The sequence below is a fragment of the Chlamydotis macqueenii genome, chromosome 4, assembly GCF_036417535.1.
Source record: "Chlamydotis macqueenii isolate bChlMac1 chromosome 4, bChlMac1.mat, whole genome shotgun sequence".
In the NCBI taxonomy this organism is placed as follows: Eukaryota; Metazoa; Chordata; class Aves; order Otidiformes; family Otididae; genus Chlamydotis; species Chlamydotis macqueenii.
Genome location: NC_141559.1, coordinates 30,975,241 through 30,999,508, shown reverse-complemented (window position 1 = coordinate 30,999,508; position 24,268 = coordinate 30,975,241). Strand labels below are relative to the sequence as shown.

General features: G+C 39.9%; 1 protein-coding gene across 1 annotated transcript; it reads left to right on the top strand.

Annotated features, from left to right (window-relative positions):
- Nucleotides 1-301: 301 nt before the first annotated feature.
- LOC104476249 (melanopsin) lies at nt 302-23,370 on the top strand. The gene is made up of 10 exons (XM_086746684.1): nt 302-435; nt 2,743-2,876; nt 4,372-4,575; nt 5,005-5,176; nt 6,982-7,137; nt 8,228-8,335; nt 14,096-14,270; nt 16,517-16,603; nt 18,284-18,433; nt 22,663-23,370. The coding sequence occupies exons 1-10, from the start codon at nt 302-304 to the stop codon at nt 23,050-23,052; spliced, it is 1,710 nt and encodes a 569-aa protein (XP_086602810.1). The 3' UTR covers nt 23,053-23,370.
- Nucleotides 23,371-24,268: the final 898 nt, after the last annotated feature.

Sequence of the window (24,268 nt, the reverse complement as noted above, 5' to 3'; positions counted from 1 at the left end):
TAGGTGATGCTACTGCTGCTGTTTTACCTCTGGTCTCCTACCTTTTCCATGGGGAATTCCCAGGTTTTGCAGCACTCTAAGTCAGTGGATAGGGAGCTTTGGGAGATCTGGGGGATTTAATGTTTGTAAGGGTGGGATTTGATATCAGTGCTCCTAATAAAACCTATGTATTTGATTTGCACAAACTGTGGAAGCAAGTGCTGTGCCTTCCTTCAACAGACTGAGCACGTGTCGCCCTCTTATAAGCATCCTGAATGGGCTAAGTTCTCCTTTTCCTCTGTTTTCCATTCAGGATTTGAACATGGGCACCCAGCCACATGCTGTGACCAAGGCAGAGATCCCCGCCCATGTTCTTCACACCGTAGGAACATGTGTGCTCATTATTGGCTCCATTGGCATCATTGGAAACCTCCTCGTTCTCTACGCATTTTACAGGTACAAAAATTCCTTTTACGGTTAATCTAACTGGCCTTGAGGTTCATGCATGCCTATGTGCAGATGTTCTGCAGTCGCTCCCGCTTGGATTAAATCTCCAAGCAAAGGCTGATAGCAACAAATAGGGGGGGAAAGGCAACCTCCCTCACACACACATGCACATGCTTCACTGATAATCTCAGTGTAAATTCCTCATGTTTTAAGGAACTGAAGAAAACAAGAAAATAAATTACTTGTTTGATAAACAGTTCCACTTGAAAATTTAAAGAAGAGTTTAATACTTTTAATTATGTAAACCAAAGTCTCCCTGTTGCAGACTTCTTCACTCACCCTGTAGAATTTGCAGACATACTTGACAAAAACTGATACTCCTCCCAGCAGCCCAGACGTCCTGGAAGGACCATGAAAGCAATGCACTACATGAAATGAGCTCATGCCATCAGCGTATTCCCTGCTTCAGGCATATCATAGGATTTCTGTCAGTTTGTGTGCTCTCTTGGCTTCTGACGGTGTAATAGACAGCCAAAGCTACTGCAGCTATAGTACACAAAAATATAATGAAAAAAATAAACAGCCACTTTCTGTCCCACACTGTGATGCTGGATTTCCAAATCCTTCTTGCTCACTGCTTGCTGTCATCACACATGGTGATGTGGAGGGGGCTTACAGTGCTAAAAACACCAGTGGGGTTATGAAGTAAGTGTTAGTTTCCTATTCTTAAATGTTAAAGAGGAATAAATTAGTTCAGTTATTTTGAAAACTGTTTTTTAATATGAGACAGAGGAGAAACTGAATTCTCTGCAACTGTAGCTACCTTTATGATTTTTGAAATGCAGTGCAAGCTCTCACTTTTTCTTGAAATGTGTTTGTTTTAGTTGGTGTAATAAAAGCATTTAATTGTCAAAGTAGGAAAATCTCTGTAGGCAGATGAGCACCTGCGAAGCTGTGAACTCTGCACCCCCTCTCACCCAGTTTTGCAGGCAGTTATGAGACCCAAGATTTTGTTAGAATTGCAGAAGCATTGAGATGGCTTTCTCAATTTCTTTCTCAGTGTTTCTTTATCAGCATGAGGAAAGAAATTCATGTGAGCTGTAAATACTGATATTTTAAAGCACATCAGAGAGTTGTTCAACTTCCTACACTGAAGGAGGCATTTGGGGAAAAAGAAGGAATTATTTCAAACTACTGAGAATTACTGCATGCAGATTCCAAGAACTAAGCTATTTATAAAATCCTGCTTCCTCCGTATGTCTCACAGTGTGCCAAGTCACTTCTTTTTCTATTACATGTACTTGACACTGTGAAAGGTCCTGAATTCAAACTCTAGGTATCAAAGCTCTTCACTTTGCCATGCAACCAATACAGCGGTTCACACTGAGGGACTACTAGTTCAGCGTTACAGCTTCTCAGTATATCCCTCAAAAGTGCCAGTTTTAAGGTAGATTTGAGTGAGCTGAACTCACAAATTAACTTTTGTAGCGGGACATAATATTTGATCAGAGGAACAAGGGCATATTCAACTAAATAACCCCAAGTGAAAACAAGAGTTTCTTTATCATGTTACCAGTATCTTTATTTGTCTTAGACAGAGCCAAGGGTAGTCTTGAATAGCAGCTGAAAGTTTCCAAGAAGGCTGTAACTCCAGATATCCCTAAGAAGTGAGACTATGTGAGGTGGTGAGATGTGGGGGGAAAAAAGCGATAGTGATTGGTTTTTTTCTTTGGACAAACTTTGCTTGCAGACTGGCTGCTGCTTTCACACTCTTTGTTGTGCCTGTTTATCTGCAGCTGCGAGCTTTTGTTCTCTCTTACAAGATGTATATGAACAGAAGTATTTTTTCAAATCTTCGTGCATGCTCTGCTTGTGCCAGAGCACTTTGCAAAGGGTTATTTAGTTAGTGGTAATGTGGTGACTCTTCAGGTCAGCAGCTTTTAAAAATTCACCAAAAGCAGGTCCTTCGGCTCTGTAACCTGCTTCAGATCCTGGTCTTGTGCAGTGCAGCGGTTCCCCTGCTCTTAGAGGGAACTGCTTTTTTCCTGAACAAGTCCATATTTTTCAAGACAGCTGGAATTCTCCTCAGTTTGAAGAGGAAACAATCCATTTTATCCCCCCTGCTGTTGTTAGTCATCATTTTGAAATTATTACATCTGTAGCTGCAGTAATTGACTGATGATTAGCAATTGATTGACTGTAAGTAACCAACCTGGATTCCAACCTGGATAGTATTTGTTGATGCTAATGAGCAAAGTTATAAAGTTAACTGGTCGCTTTGTCTATTTAAAATCATGTATTTCTCATGTTTTTAAGCAACAAGAAGCTGAGGACACCCCAAAACTACTTTATAATGAATTTGGCTGTGAGTGACTTCCTGATGTCGGCTTCTCAGGCACCCATGTGCTTTGTCAACAGCTTGCATAGAGAGTGGATACTTGGAGATATAGGTACTTTTCAACACTAATTTGTACCTCACCAGCTTTACACTGTCTCCAGCTTGTTTTAGCCATAACAGTCTTGGCTTATGCTGTGGAGATGGCAGCACAAGACTCTTGAGTGACAACCTAGGTTCTTGGCATCATCAGTCAGCATGATGGCACATATTTTGTGTTATAGGTTTGATTCTTTCATCTTATCTATTTTGGAAAGAAAGGAGTCAACATCAACATGTTACCCTTTAGCTTGAAAGGGCAGATGCTATGGCTAAAGATGGGTATAAATGTTTTATTAAGTTGTAAATATTTTTTTCTCTATTAGTTTGAGAGAGAGTCAGTATTTTTGTTTAGAAATGCACACTGATGTGCATAAGCATGCTTCTAGGAGCCTTACATTTAATTAAGAGATTTAAATAGTCAGTTGAAGACTGTGCAAATTTAAGCTCCTTTCTTTCCAACTGCAAGAAAGAAAAGGTGATGCATGCTCAAATTATAGCTGAAATGCAAGTATAGCATGCTCCTCAGAAGGCTCAATGCTCTGCTTGGTGCTGCTTATCAGATCATTGTGTGAAAATTTGCACCAAGCAGCGATTGTGTATTGGTGGAGCAAGCCCAGAGACCATGCATTATTTAGCACCACAGAAGGGGCTCTTCTTTAGTTTGAGGATGTTTTTAGTCTTACTTATCCCCTTAGATAAAATCAGTGTAAGTTATCATGCTGCCTCAAATGAAGCAATTGATTTGAGTTGAATGGGATTTGGCCCTTAATTGCAAATTACTAAAAAAGACTTCAGAAGAAGTCTGCTTTAAGGTTGAATCTGGTATTTCGACTGCATCCCATTCCCGGTGGGCTATTGTCTATAACTGCACGGGGTGACACAAAGTCTCAGAAAATGAATACTCATTCAACACAGGTTTCTGAATCCAATTAGAGACGGTGTAACTTTACAAGTTCTCATCTGCTAGCACAATGCCTGAATGCAAAGAGGGGGAAAAAAACCTGTTTCATGTAAAAACTCTCAGTGTCTTTAAAAAGGTCTCCTATTAGATACAGGAGCTGGAGTTTTACAGCTGGTCTTTTGGCCATCAATTTTAAACTGCTTCTATGTTTTTAAGCCACATAAACCAAAGTCATTTTTCGAAACATCCATCTGCCATTAGCAGACAGATGTCTGCTGCAGCCTGTTAAGATCAATATTTTGGGCAACATTCCAGGAAAATGGAACTTTAATTAGATTGGATTTTCTTTGAGGCAGTTTTCCATTGACAAAAGGTTCCCAGTTGCAGCCCACAGTGGAGAATAGGACTTGCTAAGTACATAGGTTTGCATTTTATTAATATTAATGAAAAACACATAATAACTATGAAATTGTGTGGTTAAGAAAATTCTTCTAATAGGGGAGAACTCCTGAGCCAGGAAAAAATGGGGGGTTATGATGTCAAGCTCTGAGAGAAAAACATGCATCTGTTTTAAGAAAATCCCTGATATTGTCATTTTCTGCTTTAGGCTGTGACTTGTACGCTTTCTGTGGGGCACTCTTCGGAATAACCTCAATGATGACTTTATTAGCTATTTCTGTTGACCGCTACCTTGTGATCACTAAGCCTCTGCAATCCATACAGTGGACTTCAAAGAAACGCACTGTGCAGATCATCGCTATCGTCTGGCTGTACTCACTGGGATGGAGCATAGCTCCACTCTTCGGGTGGAGTATGTTATCTGCTCTCTATCTCTTCTAGCATTCCCTACATAGTCTGCTTTTGCCTTGCTTAGGGTATGAAAACTTGAATTATTTTGGTAAGTTCTCGGGTGGATGCCTAGCCACTACCTGATGGTTTGTTGTCGTACGGTATATCCGCACCTATTGCAGTGCAGACACCCTCCTCCCCACTACCCCCAGGTTGTATTCAAGTAGAAAAAATTGCAGATGGAGTAGTAGGTGTATCTGAGAATCTGGCAGTCAGGACTTCCTCTCCACGTGTGAACTTGCGTTCTCAGACCACATGTATAATACAACAAGCATAACTCTTGTAGACTATGTATACAGTACAGAATTTATTTTAAATGCTCAGTTGTTGGATCAGCAACTGTGCAAGTTTTGGGTGTATGTCTGAATAAAGTATTCCATGTATTCCATAGGTTCCTATGTGCCTGAGGGCTTGATGATATCCTGTACATGGGACTATGTAACCTACTCCCCTGCAAACAGAAGTTACACCATGATTTTATGTTGCTGCGTGTTTTTTATTCCCCTGATAATAATATTCCATTGCTATTTATTCATGTTCCTGGCCATAAGACGTACTGGCAGGTAAGCAACATAGCTGAAATACGTAAATCTCACTTTTCTTGTATTAGAAGATTCTTTCAATTGCTTTAGCTGCAGAAAAATATGAATCAAAAATTAATCTGAATTGAAATTGGAAATAAAGTAGCAGATCATTAACAGCTGTAACTGGAGAAATATTTTTGCCAAAGTAAAAACTGTAATGAATGCATGTATTTTAAGTAGGGACAGAAGTGTGTGGTGGTTCTAATCTTAGCCTAGAGTGTGGTAATTAATAGTACATCAGATCATTTGATAGTTTGGATTATTTGTATTTCAGATTTGCAATACAAGGAACATGGTCTCTGTGCATTCCCACATAGTTTTCAGCCCCAAGGGATAATAAATAGCATGTAGCAATGGGGGCATCATCTGCCTTTAAGCTGCTCTGTAAACATAACAGTCCTCATATTTTTTGACAGTTTTCTTTAAGGCAAGCATCCCAGAAAACCTTGTGTCTCACTCAAGCATCACAACTGCGCGTACAAAATCTGGCTGTGCTTGCCAGGACACTTTTAAAATTGTTTTTCCCAAATTCTTGGTGTATACTTGAAATAAAAAAAAAAAAAAAAACAGCAGGGTGTTAGATTTGTAAAGTAACTTCATTTGGCCAGTTATTTTTCTCCTAATAGAGCTTGTGACTTTGGTCTGATCCAACACCAGCTGAAGTTGTGAGTCCTTCCTGCTGCTCACAGTGTCATCAGCTCCAATGGCTTTTCTCTGCACCTATCTGCTGACACTTGTTGAAGTCATTTGGCTTCACAAGTGCTATTTTTACAAACATGTTTAGCTGTATGCCTAAATTGAAGTTCTCACTGAACTCTATTTTTGGCCTTGGTCTTGTTTTTCACTCTGCTTTGTGTATGTATATTTGATATCAAGCAAATGGGCAAAGAATGCCTCCTTAAAACAATGGTGTCCTGTACACCTGTGAAGCACAGTGGCCACAGGATTTTTCTGTCCCTCTTGCTCACTAATACAGTAAATTCACTTTATAGGTATGTTCACAGTGCACCAGGAAGCAGTTTGTTATTGTCTTCAGTCTGAGATATGTCTTCATTTAACAGCACTGATATGTAAAAGTTGTTATTTCTATGCTAAAATATATAAAATGCTAAACCATATGAAACTATTTTTTTAATAAACTGGTTTTTTTTTGTTTAATAAAGTGTTTGTCTGATGTGAGAAGATAATTTAATGGGACTTTTTTTTTGGCAAAAATATTGGAATTGACTGTTGTATTCCCCTGAAAATGCTCTTCTCCAGTGAGTAAACCAGCAGAGAAGTAAAAATGTCCCCGTAAGCATTTGGGGCCAGGTTCCTCAGAGTCATTAGGGTATTCCAGCATATGTTAGCTTGTGAGCTGGAATTTCTGCAAGCTGTTCCTCCCTTGAAAAGGAAAAGTCTTCAAATTTGATTTTGCATCCAGCTATGCCTTTGCTTGCACTACCTCTGAGAGCAACGAAAGGCAGGGGATACCAATTTGTTCACCCTCCCAATCTGAAACTCTCCTTGTGTGAGGATAAGGAGATGGCAATCCCATCCTGTAGTCCCAGGGGTTCTTCTGGCTCAGTCCCACAGGCAAACAAAGCTCAGACACAATGTCTGGGACCATTTTACTACATTAATTACCTTCTAGAGTTTTTAAATATCAGAGGACAAGAAAATAGTTAGAGCGGAGAAAGATGAAATGTGCTTCATTTTGCATGTTGCTGAGAATGCATTAGAGATGTTGCACCTTGCTTTTTCACCCTCCTGCTGATGTATCTGTGTTTTTTATCCCTTCACAGAGATGTTCAAAAGCTAGGGTCCTGCAACCGGAAATCCTACCTCTCCCAGTCCATGAAGAATGAATGGAAATTGGCAAAAATTGCTTTTGTGGTCATCGTTGTATTTGTCCTGTCCTGGTCTCCATATGCTTGTGTCACCTTGATTGCCTGGGCAGGGTAAGTGGAAATGTAATCCAAAGACCATGGGTTATTCAGAATTATAAATATGATTAGTATTGTTACCCACACGAAACAGATCTCCCTTTTGAAAGGATTTTAAGTAGTGATTATATTAGAGGTGATATTGCATTCTTCACTCTATCCGTGTGGATAAAGCCAGAAAGAGGATTATTTGCCTATGTATTTTAAAATTATTATGACTTTTTATCTTCATTTTTGGTACACATTGTTTCCTCTCCTCCTGTACCTTCTGTATGACTTGGAGGAGTTACCTCTTTTCTCTCCTAGTAACTGTCTCAAGAAGCTTCCTCCATACAGTGCTGCCTCTGACAGAGGGAAGAAAAGGTGTTAAATTTCCAGACCTTCATCCCTGAGCTTCTGTTTTTTCCACACTACTTGCCACTCCAAAAGGACCTGTTGTCTTGTCAGTGCATGGTCTTGATTTCAAGGTCAAGTTTTACAGGGCTTTGGGCAACTTAATCTAGTGAAAGTTGTCCCTGCCCATGGCAGGGGGTTGGGCTAGATTATATTTAAAGGTCCCTTCCAACCTAAACCATTCTGTGATTCTATTATATTAATTGTGGTTATCCTGCACTGACATTGATCATGCGTCACGCTTAAAGTGAAGAGGAGAATATTGGTTTCGAACCAGTTTCAGTCCTCTCTTCCTTCTGGAGTGTTTGCAACTGAGTCATTGACATCCATTACTGTGCAGCACAGATGTTGCTGCTGAAAGATATTTAGGCTTGGTTTTTTTTTGTCGCCATCCCCTTTTCCCAGATGGTCATAATGCGGGGGGTGCGGGGGTTGCCTAGTTGTAGAAACAGGGAAGGTGATTCTTTGTGCTCTTGATAGATAACTAATTACTTGCATGTCTTTCATCTTCTCCAAATGCATGAAACCAAGTACACACTGTCAAATGCAAGCCTTTCATCTGAGCAAAGGATGCATTTGAAGGAATTAACCTTCCAGGGGTATTTCTTATCAAGAGATTACAGCACAAAAGCAGTCAAAGAGAGTAATATGTTTTAGTAATTTAGTATTAATCCGTGGCATAGCTGTGTGTAATGTTCTTGCTTTGTTTCAGTCGAGGCAACATCCTAACACCATATTCCAAATCTGTGCCAGCAGTTATTGCCAAAGCTTCTGCAATCTACAACCCCATCATATATGCAATAATTCACCCAAGATACAGGTACAGTAAACATATAGGTATGTCTATAACTGTCCATGCAAATGTGTTTTTTACAATGAATGAACTACCCCCATTCCCTCGGCCTCGCTCCATGCATTGTTTGCTCCTGCCCTGACCACCCCGTGAGGAGATTCGGGTGGTCAGACCTTGCACCATGTCCACCTGGTACAGGGCTGCACAATGCCACAACTGGCAGGAGGAGGAGGTGATGCTCAGGGTCATCTTTTGCTGTATCAGGGACGGCTGCTAAATAGCACTCTCTGGATAATGGGTCCCAACCAACGAGGCTCAAAAATCACATCATCACCTATTTAAGAAGCTATATAAGCATATGTTTGAGGTTTGGTTTTCTGAAGGACTGAAGTTATTCTCTTTACACCAACTTCAGTACCAATGTAAACAAGGTCTTTGGGAGAAGCTCTGCAAGAAGCAAACAGCATTTTCGTAGAAGTTCTGTGCAAAGTGAGAGCTGTAGGAAGCCATTAATCCAGACAGAGCTCCCTGCAAATGAGAAAGCATTACAAATATAGTGAAAATACCACTTTTTTGTTAGCAGGCTGTCTAACTTTGGTCAACAAGTATTTGCCTTCAAAAAATAAAGCAGACACTTCTGAAATACTCTACTTTGGGGAAAGAAATATCTTCTGAAGGCTGCTTTCATATTTGTTTCATTTAGTTGTTTCAGGGAAAAGACTTTCCATGCTTTAGCTTTTTAAAAAATATTAGCTTTGACTTAAAAAAAAGTTTTACAGTACATTAAATTGGCAAAATGTAATGCTCATCACTTCTGTAAAACACTTAAATGGTTTTTTGCAGATATGAAATATTTCTGAACTTATGCCTTCATAACCCAGTTATGAAGTATATACTATATTTTAATTCTAATTATTACTGGTACCAATTGCTGTATATTTTAAAACAGAACACTGTGCCAACCCAGCACAATTTCTCTAACAAATACTCAAACACTATTCAGTCTCAACAAGCTGCATTGTTAGCCAGCTTTCCTTGCCTTTTTATTTCCTTCTCAAGTTTCTCAAAGCCAATGAATCGGTTTGTGAGCTGAAAGGTATGGATTCTGCTTTTTACCCAGGCCCTCTCACTGCAGTCAGGTAAGGCACAGAGAGTATAAAGATAACTTGTTCCCACAGAGTAGATGATTAGAAAGGTAACAATGCATTGTACAAAAAAAACTTTCCATACTGTCATTCTGATGGGAAACCCTACAAGATTAGGTGAATAGTATGATAATTTAATATGCCATAAAAGACACTCCTCCGAAGAATTAGAACCCTTTCCCTTCACAGAAGAAGGTCCATTATAATCTCTTCTAGTAACTTCTTTAGAGCATCCCAGTTGGTCTCCAGAGAGCAGCTCAGCCTTCCCCAACATTTAGGGAAAGCATAAGAAAGAGCCACCTTGCAGTTCAGAAATGTCACCTGCTCTTTGAGCTAGCTAGAACCTGGGGCATGCATAATATGGACATATCAAAAATGATTGTGTCTTCAGTCATGTGGTCCTAAAAGGAGTTACAAAGTAGTTTTGCAAGGGAATAAACTGGCATGGTGTTCTGCTGAATGGTTTCAAACAAGTGCAAACTTACCCTGCGCTTCCCAGACACTATGCAAGCTAAAACTTCTTTTTTTAAGTCACATTTTGTTTAGAAAAGTCCTTCCAGCTTCAGCTGAGAAACATGTTCAAGTACTGGCAAAGTCAGTCACTTCTGTTAAAACTTCTGAAATACTTGGTTTCCAAAAACCCAGCAAAAATAGTTTCGGGGGAGGGATTGCTTTTTGAGTTCTTTGTTTATTTGTTTAACATAAGGGAAGGGATACAACTCCATTGTGTTCTCAGCCTTATCACCAGCATTAGGTGGGCTCCTAAATGTTTTTTTTATCTTTACAAGTCACAGCAGTATACTCAGAAGCTATAATTCACACAGTAGAAATAGCTCAGAGCTTGCAATTTCCTCCCGTAGCTGTATGTAATGTGTTTTTGAAACATTGTCAGTGAAAAATAATTTATTGTAAAAAAGGAGAAATGCTTGTAACAGAACTGCTATTCAGCACACCTCTAGATGTTTTTGCAAGTCTTTCAAAGTGTATCTACGCCACAAAGGGATGCTGCGTCAAAAGTTCAGATGAAACACGGGGATGCCGTGGTGATAAATGTGATAAATGTATAAATACCACTAGATGGCAGGGTTAGTTGTTGGTATGAAGTTTGTCTCACCCAAGAAATGAAAAAGCTGGTAAGTTATATTGCCTGAAAACTAGCATTTGGGAACTGGAAATTGAATTTGTTGTTTTGTATATCTGATGAATGTAAGAACAGTAGAAGTTCCACCAGAAGGCTGGTGGAAATACACTCAGAAAAGGTGAAAACATATATTTTGTTTGAAAATGTCTGCTATTGTAACTGCCATAGTTTTGCATCTTCCAAAAACCTGAGTCCATCTAATTTTTTGAGAGTTGCAGGGCATTTTAGTTTAGAATAGGAGAATGACTAGTCTCTGATGGCTTGCAGTTGTTGAATGAGAAGTTTTGCGTGGCTGGCTGACACATTATGAACCTGGTATTTTTTTCTGATCCAAAGCTGATTCTTTGTATTGTTTTTGCAGTCAAGTGAGTGTTTTCAAAGTAGATACGATATAGTGAACTGCTTCAATTAGTCTTTTCCCTACCAGCATCAGCTTTTCTAAGTAAGGTTGTATTAAGAAAAAGGCTGGAGTGCGCAAAAGAATTTCAGACACTTTCTTAAAAAGTGTTTTGTTTTATTTTTTCCCTGCTTCCTAATTTGTATTTGTAGGCATATCAACAAGAGAAGTGTTTATGGAGTTGTTGTGAAGACATTTCATAGACGTGGAAGTCATCCAGTCAGGAAAAGAAGTAATTTTGAGTCCCTTGTGATGAATCAAGCCTGCAGTTTTAAAACTGAAAAAGCAGCTACAGTACACCAATAAGTCAGCTGGCGAAAATGTGTTAGCAGGACCAGTTTTGCTTGAACAGTGAATAATTAATATGCATGCAAAGATTAGGGTTTCTGGATAATTTCTAAGTCTTCTAATAATTCACATTATACCTTGAAGGCAGTTTATCCCATGATGGATAAATGGTCCAGTTTGTTCAGGCCCAAGACTTAAGGGTTTGGGCAAGGGATGAATTGCCATTTTGTATTGCAACTACTGAACTAAGCTAAATTTAAGTTACTTTCCAAATCTTTCTAGAAAGAGGCATCTAGAAATCAGGAACTAAAGAGTTCAGATATGACTCAAACCAATGCTGAACCACCATCAAACCAAGATGCTTTTTTTTCAGAAAGAATTGCTGTCACTGCATCCTAACACCCCAACAAATCAAGCAAGTCTTTTTGTGGGGTTTCCTTACCTTAAGCAATGAAAAAAAAAGGTGCATTACAATTAATGTAACTGAATAGTGATCTTTGTGCTAGCACGTGGCTTTTAAGAACTGATTTGAGAGGTTAATTGTTATATACCTCCCTGCCCAGCCACTCCCCACCAGTATAAAGGAGAAAAAACACTTCTCTCCCTGATAGGTATCACTGGAAGTGAAAAATGGGAGTAAGTAAGGAAATGTATGCAAAGTTTTAATTAATGAAATGCTGTTTTGTGGGGGAAGAAAGTTTTCACTCCTTAAACAATCTGTAATTGAAAGAACATCACTTGACTGTGTTAGCTATTGCAGAAACTTCCTTTGATTTTGGAATTTTTTGTTTTTGTGATCATTCACTCATTGTAAACGGGTAAATTCTGCATCTCCATGTCTCCAACTTGCTCCCAAGTGAACCACAATTATACAAAAATTATTTGTTCAAAACTGCTCCATAATAAATACTGAATAATCATGAATAATTTTGATTTGCAGTATTTTCTAAAAAATTTGTTTGCAGTTACTACCCATTTTACTTTGGATGACTCTTTTATTTCAGAACATTATAAAAATATAATTACATAAGCACCTCAGTTTACACCTATTTTGTAGTCCCTTCAAAATCTGTACTTTCATCCCAGCCCACAAAATGTCCCACAACAGTCCTCCCAAATATTAGTAAAACTCTGACCCCTCAAGACATCAGAAATATTCTTATGTGTTCTTGAAGGTTCACCATCAGACACACATTTCCTGAACCTCCAGTGTGAGGAGGTCTCTTCATGAAACCCCACTTAATAAAGAGGATGGTATGTTTTACACCAACTTGAAGTTAATGAATAGTTTACAGCTCCAGGTAGGCTGTGGCAGACATCAAAAGCTATGTCTATGTCTGAGGGAAGTGGTTTATCTTCTCAACTGGGGAAAAAAAGCTGGTAGCTGCTTTTTCAGCACCAGCCTGAGGTCTTCAACATGAAAATGAACTTATCGGGGCTTGGTGTTTCTCAAGTCCTGTAAACTCTTGCTGATTCTCAAAGCTTTTTATTTTCTGCACAACACTAGCTCTTTTTTTTTTTTTTTTTTTTAATCCAGCACCATGTGGGCAGCCTTCTGCACCTCCAAGCAGCTTGGTGGGACTCTGTGAGCTCATCAGCAGGCATCTTGGCAAAATCAGGAATGATTGTGTGGGCAAAAAACTTTCTTCAGTCCTCATCTCCACTGTAGGCACAGAGCTACTTGTTCAGTTGCCTTTGGAGTTAGAGAGGAAAGACATGCAGAAGTCTTGTGTACTAAGAGTGGTGATGATGCCAGATTTTTTTTTTTTTTTTTTTTTGATTGGCAAACTATTGATCTCGTCTTGTGATCCTGGAATCAGGTCTTTGAGACTTTAACATGTGTGATCTTTTCTGAGAACAGAAATTATGATTTTAAATGTAGTAGTTATTCAACAAACCTGATAAGTATAGAAGCAAAGATTTTACAGTATGCATCCACTAGACTTGCATCTCAATGCAAAGTCAATACACTACCATTCTCCACTGATCCATAAGTCCCGCCTATCAGTTGTTTTCCATACACCTTGTTGCTGCCTCACTTCTTGACTTGTTTTAGTTTTGTGCCAGTATTAACTTCATCTGTTGGGCTGAAATAATGGATTGGGAGGCACTGGGGAGGTATTATACCAAATGCATCACCCTGCCAGTCCTCAGTGGCAGTGAGAAGCAAGGCCAGCTGGCATTGTGCAGGGGAGGCTCTTGGACTCTTCTGCTCCATGTGGGGCCGGGGCTAGGGCCAGAAAAAATAGACTCATACAACCATTACTGAGATTATTATTTAATGAACAGGGCAGGTTTTAAGTTCTTTGGGACCTAGGTCATCCTTCTCCTCTGTCTTTGAAAATTCCAGTGTTAATTTCCAATAAGAGTTTACATGAGCTGCCACAATACAAATAAACAACAATATCTGATCCTTCTGGCCCTCTCCTCCTTCCTTTTTTCCACTTTTCCTATACCTTTGCACAAAGAAGACCTTCATACCGGCTAACTTGAAAGTTTTCTGGATTCACTTTTTAATTAAATGAGAAGCAATCATGCTTTTCAAGATATTTTCAATTCTTACTAGTTATCCATGCAGCTCTTCCATGCGTGTTTTGATTCGGGGCCCAGAAGCCACCTGCTATTTTCCTTTCAGCCTGTTGAGTAGTTTCCACTACATATACCATGCTGTTTCCATGTAATCTTTAAGATCTCCTCAATCAAAAGAGAAGCTGTGCTGAGGTTATAGAAAGCAACAGTACTTTCACCACATGATTTTCAAAGCCGCATTGTCAATGTGCCATTTGGGTTTTTTTCCTTCTCGTGTTTTCCTTCAGAAAAACGATCCACAATGCTGTTCCCTGCTTGAGGTTCCTAATACGAATATCGAAGAATGACCTTCTGAGAGGCTCCATAAATGAATCATCGTTCAGGACCTCTCTCTCCAGCCATCAGTCTCTTGCTGGCAGGACCAAGGGCAGTTGTATTTCATCTGTTTCCACTGGAGAAGCTGTAAGTCTTTTCTTGTTTCCATGAAGGAAAGTGAGTATAATATTTCTACGACTCTCAAGATAGTGACTCTATAAATACATATTGAAAATTAGAGAATGGAAAAGAATGAGAGGTAGCTAAATTTTTTTTGGGTCATGCAAGTTCATTTCTGCAAATCCTTTCTGGGAGTTCATATATGATGATTTCTGATCAGAAGAAGCATCCAGGACAGTGTATCTGCATGATTCAGATGCTTACTGGGACCATGGATGTTCAGGTTGTCTTTAATGTGAATTAAAAAGACCCATTGTCAGACACTGCCCATGTCATCAACCCAATACACAGAAATACAGTGTCTGGTGGGGCTGGAGGACAGGAAAACAGTCTCCCACCTGAAGTTTTCTAACCTATCTGAAAGTTGTCTTATTATTTTAAAGGAAGTCCATTTTCTGTAGGACAGGAAACTTTTTGATTTTTTTTCCCTGGATTTTAACCATGAGGAGTGGAAGACTCCTGCACCGGGAGCAAGGTGGGGTCTTTTGTAAGCAGCAGACCCCACATCTCAGTAAGGCTGATGGTCTGGCTGAGGTGTACTGTGAAGAAGCAGTTGCCTACAGCATGGAAACTTTTCCTAGGGAAAAGTCACAGGATAGAAATTCAGGATGTGTATGTAACCTGTCAGTTTGGGTTACATTAGTCACAAGAAGCCAGCCTTGCCTGCAGAGGCACTGGGAAGGCAGCCCGTGGGGAAGGGATGGCAGCCATGGCAGGGGCCGGGCTGGGCCTGGCCCTCCTGGGGACCCTGCGCTGCTCCCCGCTCAGCTTGGGCATTTGACACCTCCCAGGGCGATGGCTGCAGTCCGTAACCTTTCACAAAGGTATAAATCAGCATGACAGGCTGAGTGGCAAACTCTTGGCTCTCCTCTTGTGCCAGGTGGCAGCGGTCTGAGCAAGGATGGGTCTCGGTTACTTGCATGCTGTAACCCACGGGCTGCTGCTTTCAGGGTGCTGTCACTGAGAGTCAGGCCGTGGAGCTATGTTTCAGTGAAATCTAACTATGTTGAGTGCTTTTGGGAACACTGGGGCCCTTGATTTGGAAATGGGCTTAGGACCACCAGGAGAAACAGCATGAACAGGAGAATGGAAGTTGTTCCTTTCAGGTAACAGCACCAGGGAGATTTCTGAACTTTTTCATGGCAGACAAAACAGTAAAGCAAACACATCTGAGCAAAAAATGCACTGTTCACTGGGAAACCAAGCAGTCCCAGCCAATGCTAGCACTGTGACCATGGTGCTGACAATAAATTCAGACCTTCTGGCTGTGAAATAAAAAAAAACAGAACAAAACCCCCACAGTTTAAGTGCCTGAGGGGAAGACTTACTACCTGAGCCCTAATGAGACAAAATCAATCACATTACAAAAACCAGGTTACTTTGCAGTCCATGCTGCTGCCTCTCTCGCACATTAGGCATACAGCTGCATCAAGTAGACTTCCAGTTAAAACGACTAATTGCATGTTACTGGATAGCCTCAGCCATACAGCTTGTGATGTTGTGAACTGTTTGGGGACAAAGATCCTATGCTACCTTGTGACTGTCTGTCATGTGTCCCAGCAGCATACCTAGCTATCATTAAACAGGCCACAGATTACTACTGTATTATAAACAAGTAAAAATTATGATAATTAAAGATCATGAAGTCATTTAAATGGGGTGTGTTTTGTCATTCAAAATTAGCAGGTGTTAAAATAACATGGATTGGACAAGCTACTTCTCAGGAGAGACCTGGTCTGGAAGTAACAACTATTTTCTATAATGCTTCATAAAATATCTACCATAAAAATTCTTTTAAATTAAAACAATAAGTAGAAGAGTGAAAGGCCTTTCTTAGGCTGAGCGAAGCCTTTTTTAGTGTACTGTTGTTCAGATTTGAGCCTAGGTGAGTTTGAAATGTGTGATGGGACTCTTGTGGAGTGAGACACTGATGTACAACACTGCACAGGATGAGGATCCCCAAATTTGCTTGCCTAGGCTTTCATAGTCTTCAGGGCATGGGGACCACGTTCATGTTTATCTGTTTGCTGCTATATTAGGGCAAAAGACCTTAATGAGATAGAAAAAAAAGAGTGACTCACTTTGTATGGGCTGTGAAAGCATTTCAAGCACTTGTCTTGGCTCTTGAGGCTATAAATAAATGCATAAATATTTCTGTTGCAATGTAAATGAAAATGAGATAATCTATCCTGCTGATTTAATTCCATTCACAGACCACTGATGACACAATGATGCATCAGAGTATCAACTGTGATGATTTCATTAACTGTAAAATACCCAGATTACCCTTGCGATATGAGGTTAGTATATGCAACATGTCAATATGCTATCATTAAAAAAAGAATATATTTTGTTTGAAATCGCTTAACAGCTTGAGCAAACAGAGCACTCATACATATCTATATTCCCCTTGAGATCATGGGGACTACTTATCTGCTTACACTTGTGCTTCATTCACTGCTTGTTGATAGCACGTGTAGCGATGTGGAAAGTTGTTGACATAGTTTTAAACAGGGAGGCTCCTCATTTACTTATTTCCAACTTTTTTTGCCCCTCTTACCTTTTAATTTTTCTTGACTTAAAGTTTATTCCGAAATTGTCTCCCCATTATTCCTTTGTTTGATGTCAAATGAGGTAATTTCTGCTGGATCCCCCATCTTGATCCAAGAAGCTTTCTGTTCTTCACTGTTGTTCACTACTTGGTTTTGGTTCATTTGGCTTAGCAGGTTATTGTGTGTGTTTGGTTGGGGTTCCTGTTTAAAGAGATGGGATAATGTGGATAAGAGGTTTCAGCCTTTGGTACAACTTTGGCTTAAAAGTCTCAAATAAAACACTTGCTGTTTGTGATTTAGTGATACGCAGCACTGTGTTGTGCTGAGTTGATGCAGGCGAAGGCAGTTGTCCTTGGGGCAACTGACAGCTGTACAGATTTTAGCTGAAACAGCAGCTGCTGAAATAAAAGCTAAACTCAATGACTCTCACATGTCAGCAGGACTGAGTGAAATTTTGGAATGCTCCAATAAAGTATTGACGGGCAGGAATGACACTAGCAACACTGTAAAAGACGCAGCTGTTGCCACCAACACTTTCCTCTGTGTGTTGTGTACATGTTTGTGTAGGGAGCCAACATATTAGTGAGTCATATAAAGTTGTGTTTACAGTTTGATTCTACAAGGAAAATAACCTTAAATAACATAAAAGGAGGAGAAATCACCAGATGGCAATACATTGATGTATGAGCAAGATGATGCGATGGAATTATGCACTAGCTCCCCACTTGTGTGGAGCCCTGTCTGTCTGTCTATCTGTCTATCCATATCTAAAAGTTGATGTGGAAAATAGTGGAATGATGTCATCATTGATACTCAATCAAAAGTCACCACAAAGTTAGGGATGATGGATGGCCTTTGCCCAAGCCTGTAAATGGAACAGCATGGTTGCAGTGTCACACTTGTGATCCATTACTGGCATGCTCTTAGAAAATCAGTGCAGAACCCACCCGTTGCCTCCCATCCACTAATTACGCTTCAGAGCAGTAAACTCACAGGGCTTGAGAAGCCCTGGATGTTTTGGACCTGTGCATGTCCATGGTTTTTGTACCAGCTGATGGTCACACAGAATGCCATAAGCCATATTAAACAGATTGGTTGTACTTGCTCCCATCTTTAGACTTCAAGTGCTATGCAGCTATAAGCATTGCACATGCAATGAGATTAAAAAGGGTGAAAAACATCCTGGTGAAAAGAGATTAAATAGTTTTTCATTATTTCAAAATTTTTTTTTTGTTGTTCAGAAAAATAGTCCACAGTAAGTGACAAGACTAAAAATCAAGCCTTTTGCCAGGAGAGTTTTGAGTGTGAGACCTGTATTAGAACATCATTAGTTTTTTGTAAGCATGCGTGGTTTCTGCTAGAGTTTGAGAACTTTTAGAATTTGAGAAAGAATGTAACTGTGTGAAATCTTTCATCATTTGTGATTAGACCTGGAGCGATGTAGAGCTTGACCCTGTAGAACCAGCTCATAAGAAACTGCAGCCTCGCCGAAGTCATTCTTTCTCAACAAGTGTGAGACAGGAGAAGAGAGACCTGCTCCCAAAGACCTGCAGCTGCGATGCAGCAACTACAGAGAAGGTAAGGAAAAAAGTCTCTGCTGGGTACTCTCCATTTCACTTGGAGAGTAATCTTGCTACAATATGGCATCTCTGGAATAACAATTCAGCCTTTATACTGATCTCTTTCATCTGTAGGCTTTATTTACACTGATTCCAATGTCCTCTTCAGCCTTGCTGTTATTTCTTTTCTTGTGACTAACAAAAATGTCAATAATGCCTTATTAACTTTTTTTCACTGATACGTTGCCTATTTTTGGAAAGCCAGCATCAACTCTTAGCTCTAAAGCTCTGTTAAAGCTCAGTCAGTAGCATTAAATGAAAGAATTTGACTTCTTTGACTCTTTGCATGTTTATCTACCCGAGCTCCAGTTCCTCCCATCCTGACCCTCGTGTCTACATTGTGGCAGTCTCCTTTTATTACAAAGTCAGGGCTGCAAAACAGAGTTTGACATGATAGAAGCCAGCATTTTTCCTCTTTTCAGTGTACATTAAAATGTTTTATTTTTGTTGAGGGGGAAGACAAGAAAGAAACTCCTATTTCTCCCTAAGGGAGGGAGAGCCTGGCAGCTGCCACCCTTCCCTCACTGAAAGAGGAGACGGTGAGTACTCAGCGCATCTTCTGTGGATGCATCATGCTCATTGCCCAGACCACTGAGGTTTGGTGTCACGTGGTTGAGGAGCACCCTATTCCCTGAGGAACTGCTGAGGATGGGAGCAGTAGGTCACCCACGAGTCAGCTTCTGCCAGAACTGTATCACCAATTTCAAAACAAGTACTTGTATGTGTGGCACAATCTGAAGCATATATCGGTGCTGCATTTTGAGAAAATAAAGGACTTACAATCCCCTGCCTGTGGGTGGATTGAACAGCACCCACTTTTTGATAGAGGCACCTTTTCATGAGGTTACTCTAGTGTGTGTAACCAAACACCCACACCTTGGGCATCTGCTTCTGCCCGCTGTGCTCCCTTCCAGCTCTGAGGCTAATTGTCTAGAGACACGTTAGTTTAAAGCAGGAGCCATTCTGGAAATTTCCAGCCATCCAATGACCCACTTCCTGCATGTGTCTGCCCTGTCTTCTTTCATGTGTCTCCTTAAAATGAAGTTCTGAGAAACGTTGGTCTTTTCTTGTAACTGTGGTGAATAGTATTGATGGAAAAACAATCGCTTCAAATGTGATGGCAGGCAACATGGGCTCAAATCTACTACCCACCTCCGCTGCCCTTTGTCAGCAGCCCAGCATGTCCAAGGTTGCAGGCAAGTGACAAAGACAGAAGGTTGTCACCAGGTGCTGGAGAACCACCGGCTTTCAGTCTCACAAGGAAGTAGAAGGAAAAGAAACCTGAAGTGGTTGCATAAAAGTGTTCAGTAATACAATAAATATTTCTGTATTCTGAAATTTAATAACTGTGTAGCCCACAAAAGGCTCAGACACTGTACTTTGTCTTTGAAAGGTATCTGTTGGACTGTTATGACAAATAGCCTTTAAACAGAGTACTTTTGTGCTGAGGCTTTCAGTAGTGTTCACTGAGATGTGTGGAGTTTATTTACATTGAATGTTCAAAGCCTCATTTCTTTTTCTCAATATTTTCAGCAAAGATGCCTGTGCGGTGTGATGCTCCTTTTTGTGTCAGCTAAATGTATGAATATTCATTCTACTGGAAAAATATTTGTCAAGCTCAATTAGAATGTTTCATTATCAGGCCACCCATTTATCCTTAAAAGAACCTCAAACAACCCTAAAGAAACTCCACTGCATTTTTAGATATTTATTTTAAAGTTTTAATAGCATTACTGGAGTGTCTATGACTGAATTCCAGTTATAACACTTCCAAAAATGCTCACTTATGGAAATACAAGTGTGAATTTGGTGAAGGGTCACCTAACTTTTTGATTTAACAAAATATGATTTTTTTTTTTTAGGAAAAGACTCTTAAACTTCCTTTGCTTTCTTTAAAAAGACCGTCTCAACCACATCTAAAAAATTTGTGTACCTCTAAATTCTTTTCACTGACTGAGATCAGGTCTCCTTAATGCACCATTGCAGATGGGTTGTCAAAAAAGAAAGGTCAACTCTCAAGTGAAAGTAAAAAAAAAAAAAAAAAAGCCAGTGTCCTGGGTTTGGTGCTTTCCAGAGCATAAAAATGCATGGGACTGTTTTCTGTGCTGCCACAAAGATATGATTCAGCTCCATAACTTACTGTAGTTGGTTAGGATGGTCACAGACTTGATGCAGACTGACACCTGGAAACCCAGCACGGCAATGAAGAGGCCTTTTTGGAAGCATTAAAATGCAGGCATGTATTATGAGGATAAGATAGCTTGGATACTTGATTTCAAAGGAGAGTGTGTTCTGTGCATCCAGGTTTTGTGTCAAGGGAACTACCTGGCTTGAGAAATATTGAAAAAAAACTTGAAAGTGGTGTCCTGCCCCTATATCCAAAAGAAACCCATCCTTCTTCTGCAGTGAAAATAGTACTTGAAGCAGGGAGGTGTGGGTTTAGGTTTTGGTTTTTTTTCATTCTATTGTTATCATCAGTTTGGAAGAACAGATTATCTTCTCTGTCAGGTTGATTTAAACCACTGCTTTTTAGCACATTGTGCTTCCCTCCACTTGGGTAGGTACAGTGGCTGGAGAAATCGTTATCAATAGGGACTGGTAAATTGTTCCCGCTTGTGGAGTAGAATTACATTCCGCTGCAGTATATCATTATATATCAGTACCTAATTTTAACCTCAGACTGACAAAGACACAGAGCGGGGCAGGGAGAGAGACTCAAAATTCTGGAGGGAGTTTTTAAAAACAAACAAACAAACAAACTTTGTTTGAAAAACAAATGTGTAAAATCAGATTAGACGTGCTATGCAATAACATATTCTGCCAAACTACTTGCTAAGACTGAGATGACCCCTAAATCTTAAAAAAAAAAAAAAAAAACAAAACCCCCTAAACCCTTCCCTTTTTGATTTAAGGAACTATTTAGTTTGTCAGTATAAAGGCAGTATCACAGGCCATGGACTAGGTGAAGACAAACAGGGCCAAGATTACAGCCACTGCTGGGCTGTAATCGTGCTAGAAACTGATCTAACATTTCAAAAAGATGTTTCAGCACCAAATCCCTGTAAATCCATGGAATTACATGCTTGAATGCTTCAAGAAGACTAAAGTTGAATTAATGAGACTTGTGACTGGAACAGGAATATCTGCAATGGAGTAAAAATTTTAGAAAACTATTATGGGAAACTCAAGCTATAGAGAGACTCAGTGTAGCTAATTAATACACTACAGTCACAGTAAGAGAAAAAATAGAACTATAACTCTGAAAGATGCTTTATAACAATTTGAGTAAAGCTTAGTTGTACTCTGAATTCCATTAGGCTTAATGGGAATACACATAATAAGGAAGTAAAAACTGCATTTTACTTTAAATGTTGATTTTTTTCCCAGGAAGGAGGGACTTCCAACTTCTTGCTATATCTGGCACAGTGATTTTATAACCTTAACTGTAACTTTCTAAAGCAAGCCAAAATTGATCACTTATGCCTTCAGTTGCCAGTGTATTTAAATATTAACTAACAGTTTAAAAGCTTATTTAGTTTACTGTGGTTTTGCATACTGTGCATGAAGAGTTATGGAAAGGTCACAGGGGAGTTGCCATCAGGGCCAAGTTAGAAATGAGTTCTCTCAAAATAGGCAGATGGGAAATGGTTAGCAAAGCAAAATCATGGTTGCTGTTTTTCCCTTCTTTGTTGGTGGAAGCACTGTCCAACGTATGAATGCAAAGCCACCGACTGCCCCAAGGCAGTACCGGGAGCCATTTGGGATACCATGACAGAGATTGTTGCAAGGATGATGAAACTTCAGGTGAATAAAGAATACAGTGTGCCTGAGTCTTATCTGAGATCTCTCCATGAGAGAGAGAGAAGCATAATAATCCTGGACCTTGAGATGTGTTAAAAATGGAGAAATTTTTTTTTTTTAAAACGTAAAGTAAGTCAGATACAGAAATTAACTTTTCTTTTTGGTTTCTGCTGATATTTGAGCACATTGTCTTTTGCTTCATTTAACATCCTGCTTTCCAAGCTGTAGATGTTAACATATCATGATTTTCCCTTTCTAGTCAATGACTCAAGTGTTTAGAAAATACAACTAGTGACTCAAATAGTGATTAGTGGTAATGAATTTCAAACACTGGCTTCCATAGTCATATGCTGTATGACAACATTAAAGCTTATGTCTCTGTTCTAGGTTTCACTCTCCTCCACCTATTTGGAGAATGTGCTTGGGCAGTCAGTCCTACGCAGTCCCCCTGCAACACTCGTGACCAGCACCCTAAGAGCAGCTTCTCTACCTGTTGGTTTGAATACCACCAATGTCAGCACAGGAAAAGACTCAGACTCTTCACAGATGGCAACTCAAGAAACTCAAGTTAACGTAGTCCTGGGCTCTATCATTAGCAATACAGTCCCTCGCATCATCATCATTCCTACCTCAGAGACAAACATATTTCAAGAGGAAGTGGAAGAGGAAGAGACTGAATTATTCCACTTTCATGACAAAAAGGGCAACCTGCTGGACTTGGAAGGGCTTAGCTCTTCCACAGAGTTCCTTGAAGCTGTTGAGAAGTTTCTATCATAAGTTTGTCAAAAGAAAACTTTCCGGTAATTATTTTCTTGGCTTCTTCTCCACTTAATTATACCAAATACCAAAGCCTTGTAGGTTAGATCATCAGACTTTTTGTATGTTTATATGGTAGTCACTAGGCAGCCTTCAGATTTATCTTTGTTCAGAGCAGCTCGGGCATGGAAAGAGGCTTTCTTTCAGATTGTGCTGCAGGAAATGAGCAGTGGAAGATCTGGCAGCATGATCGAGTGGCACCGGTTGAGTCGGCCGCCTGCTTCATGGGGCCCTGATTTGTAACCACAAATGGAGGTGCCAGCAGAAGGAAAAATGACTGAGTGAGAGCAAGGGCAGCTGCTAAATGTTTCTGCTACCTGTATGTGAAACAGCATCCCTGTTTTGGCAGCTCTCTTCTGGACAGTGATGGGAAGCACCACGAGACCACAGCTTCCTCCATCCCCAGCAATAACCGAGACAGCTAGATGATCTGAACTATATTTTATTAAAATTACTTTCAGCATTGTTTTTGTTTGTTTGTTTGTTTGTTTTAAATAGGCAGCTTGCTAAATATAAATAAACAAACTGATGCAACTGGGAGGTGACTGCTTGCTTATAAAGATTTGTGCTAGAAGTCTGGGTTTTACCTTGGCATTAGCACAATCACCTGAATGTCAAAATGCAAGGTGCTATGTGCTAAAACATACACTACTACCTGTAGGAGCATTCAGAGCACCTTCAGAGCTACAGTCTTGATTAAATATGTATGCATCCTAATGAGCGCGTGATTAAAAGGGTGAACACTGACAGCTAGGTTGACAAGTCATTGATAAAAATAAAGCCTTGGCTGCTATGTATCACTCATGTCTTCAGAGGAGATTCTTCTTTCCTCCTCTAAAATGACCCAGTGGATGTCTTCTCCTACAAGTCACTTACCAGACGCCTTCAGAATGAGTAAAACATCATCTTGCAGAGAAAACTCCACAGTACTGCGGTGTTTGGTACAGGATTGCAGTGACATCTTTATCTGTGATGACTGATTGTGCTTACTTTATCTAGCTTCACATTATGGCTCAGGCTTACAAGACCCTCCTAGTATTTCATTCCTAAATGCATTTTTTCCTTTTGTTACTCATTTTCCTTTTTTATAACATGTTCTCCACATCCTCCCTGTCAGTCTCTGACTTTCAAATGTAGACAAGAAGTTGTCTATATTGTTCTCTGCATAATATTAGTA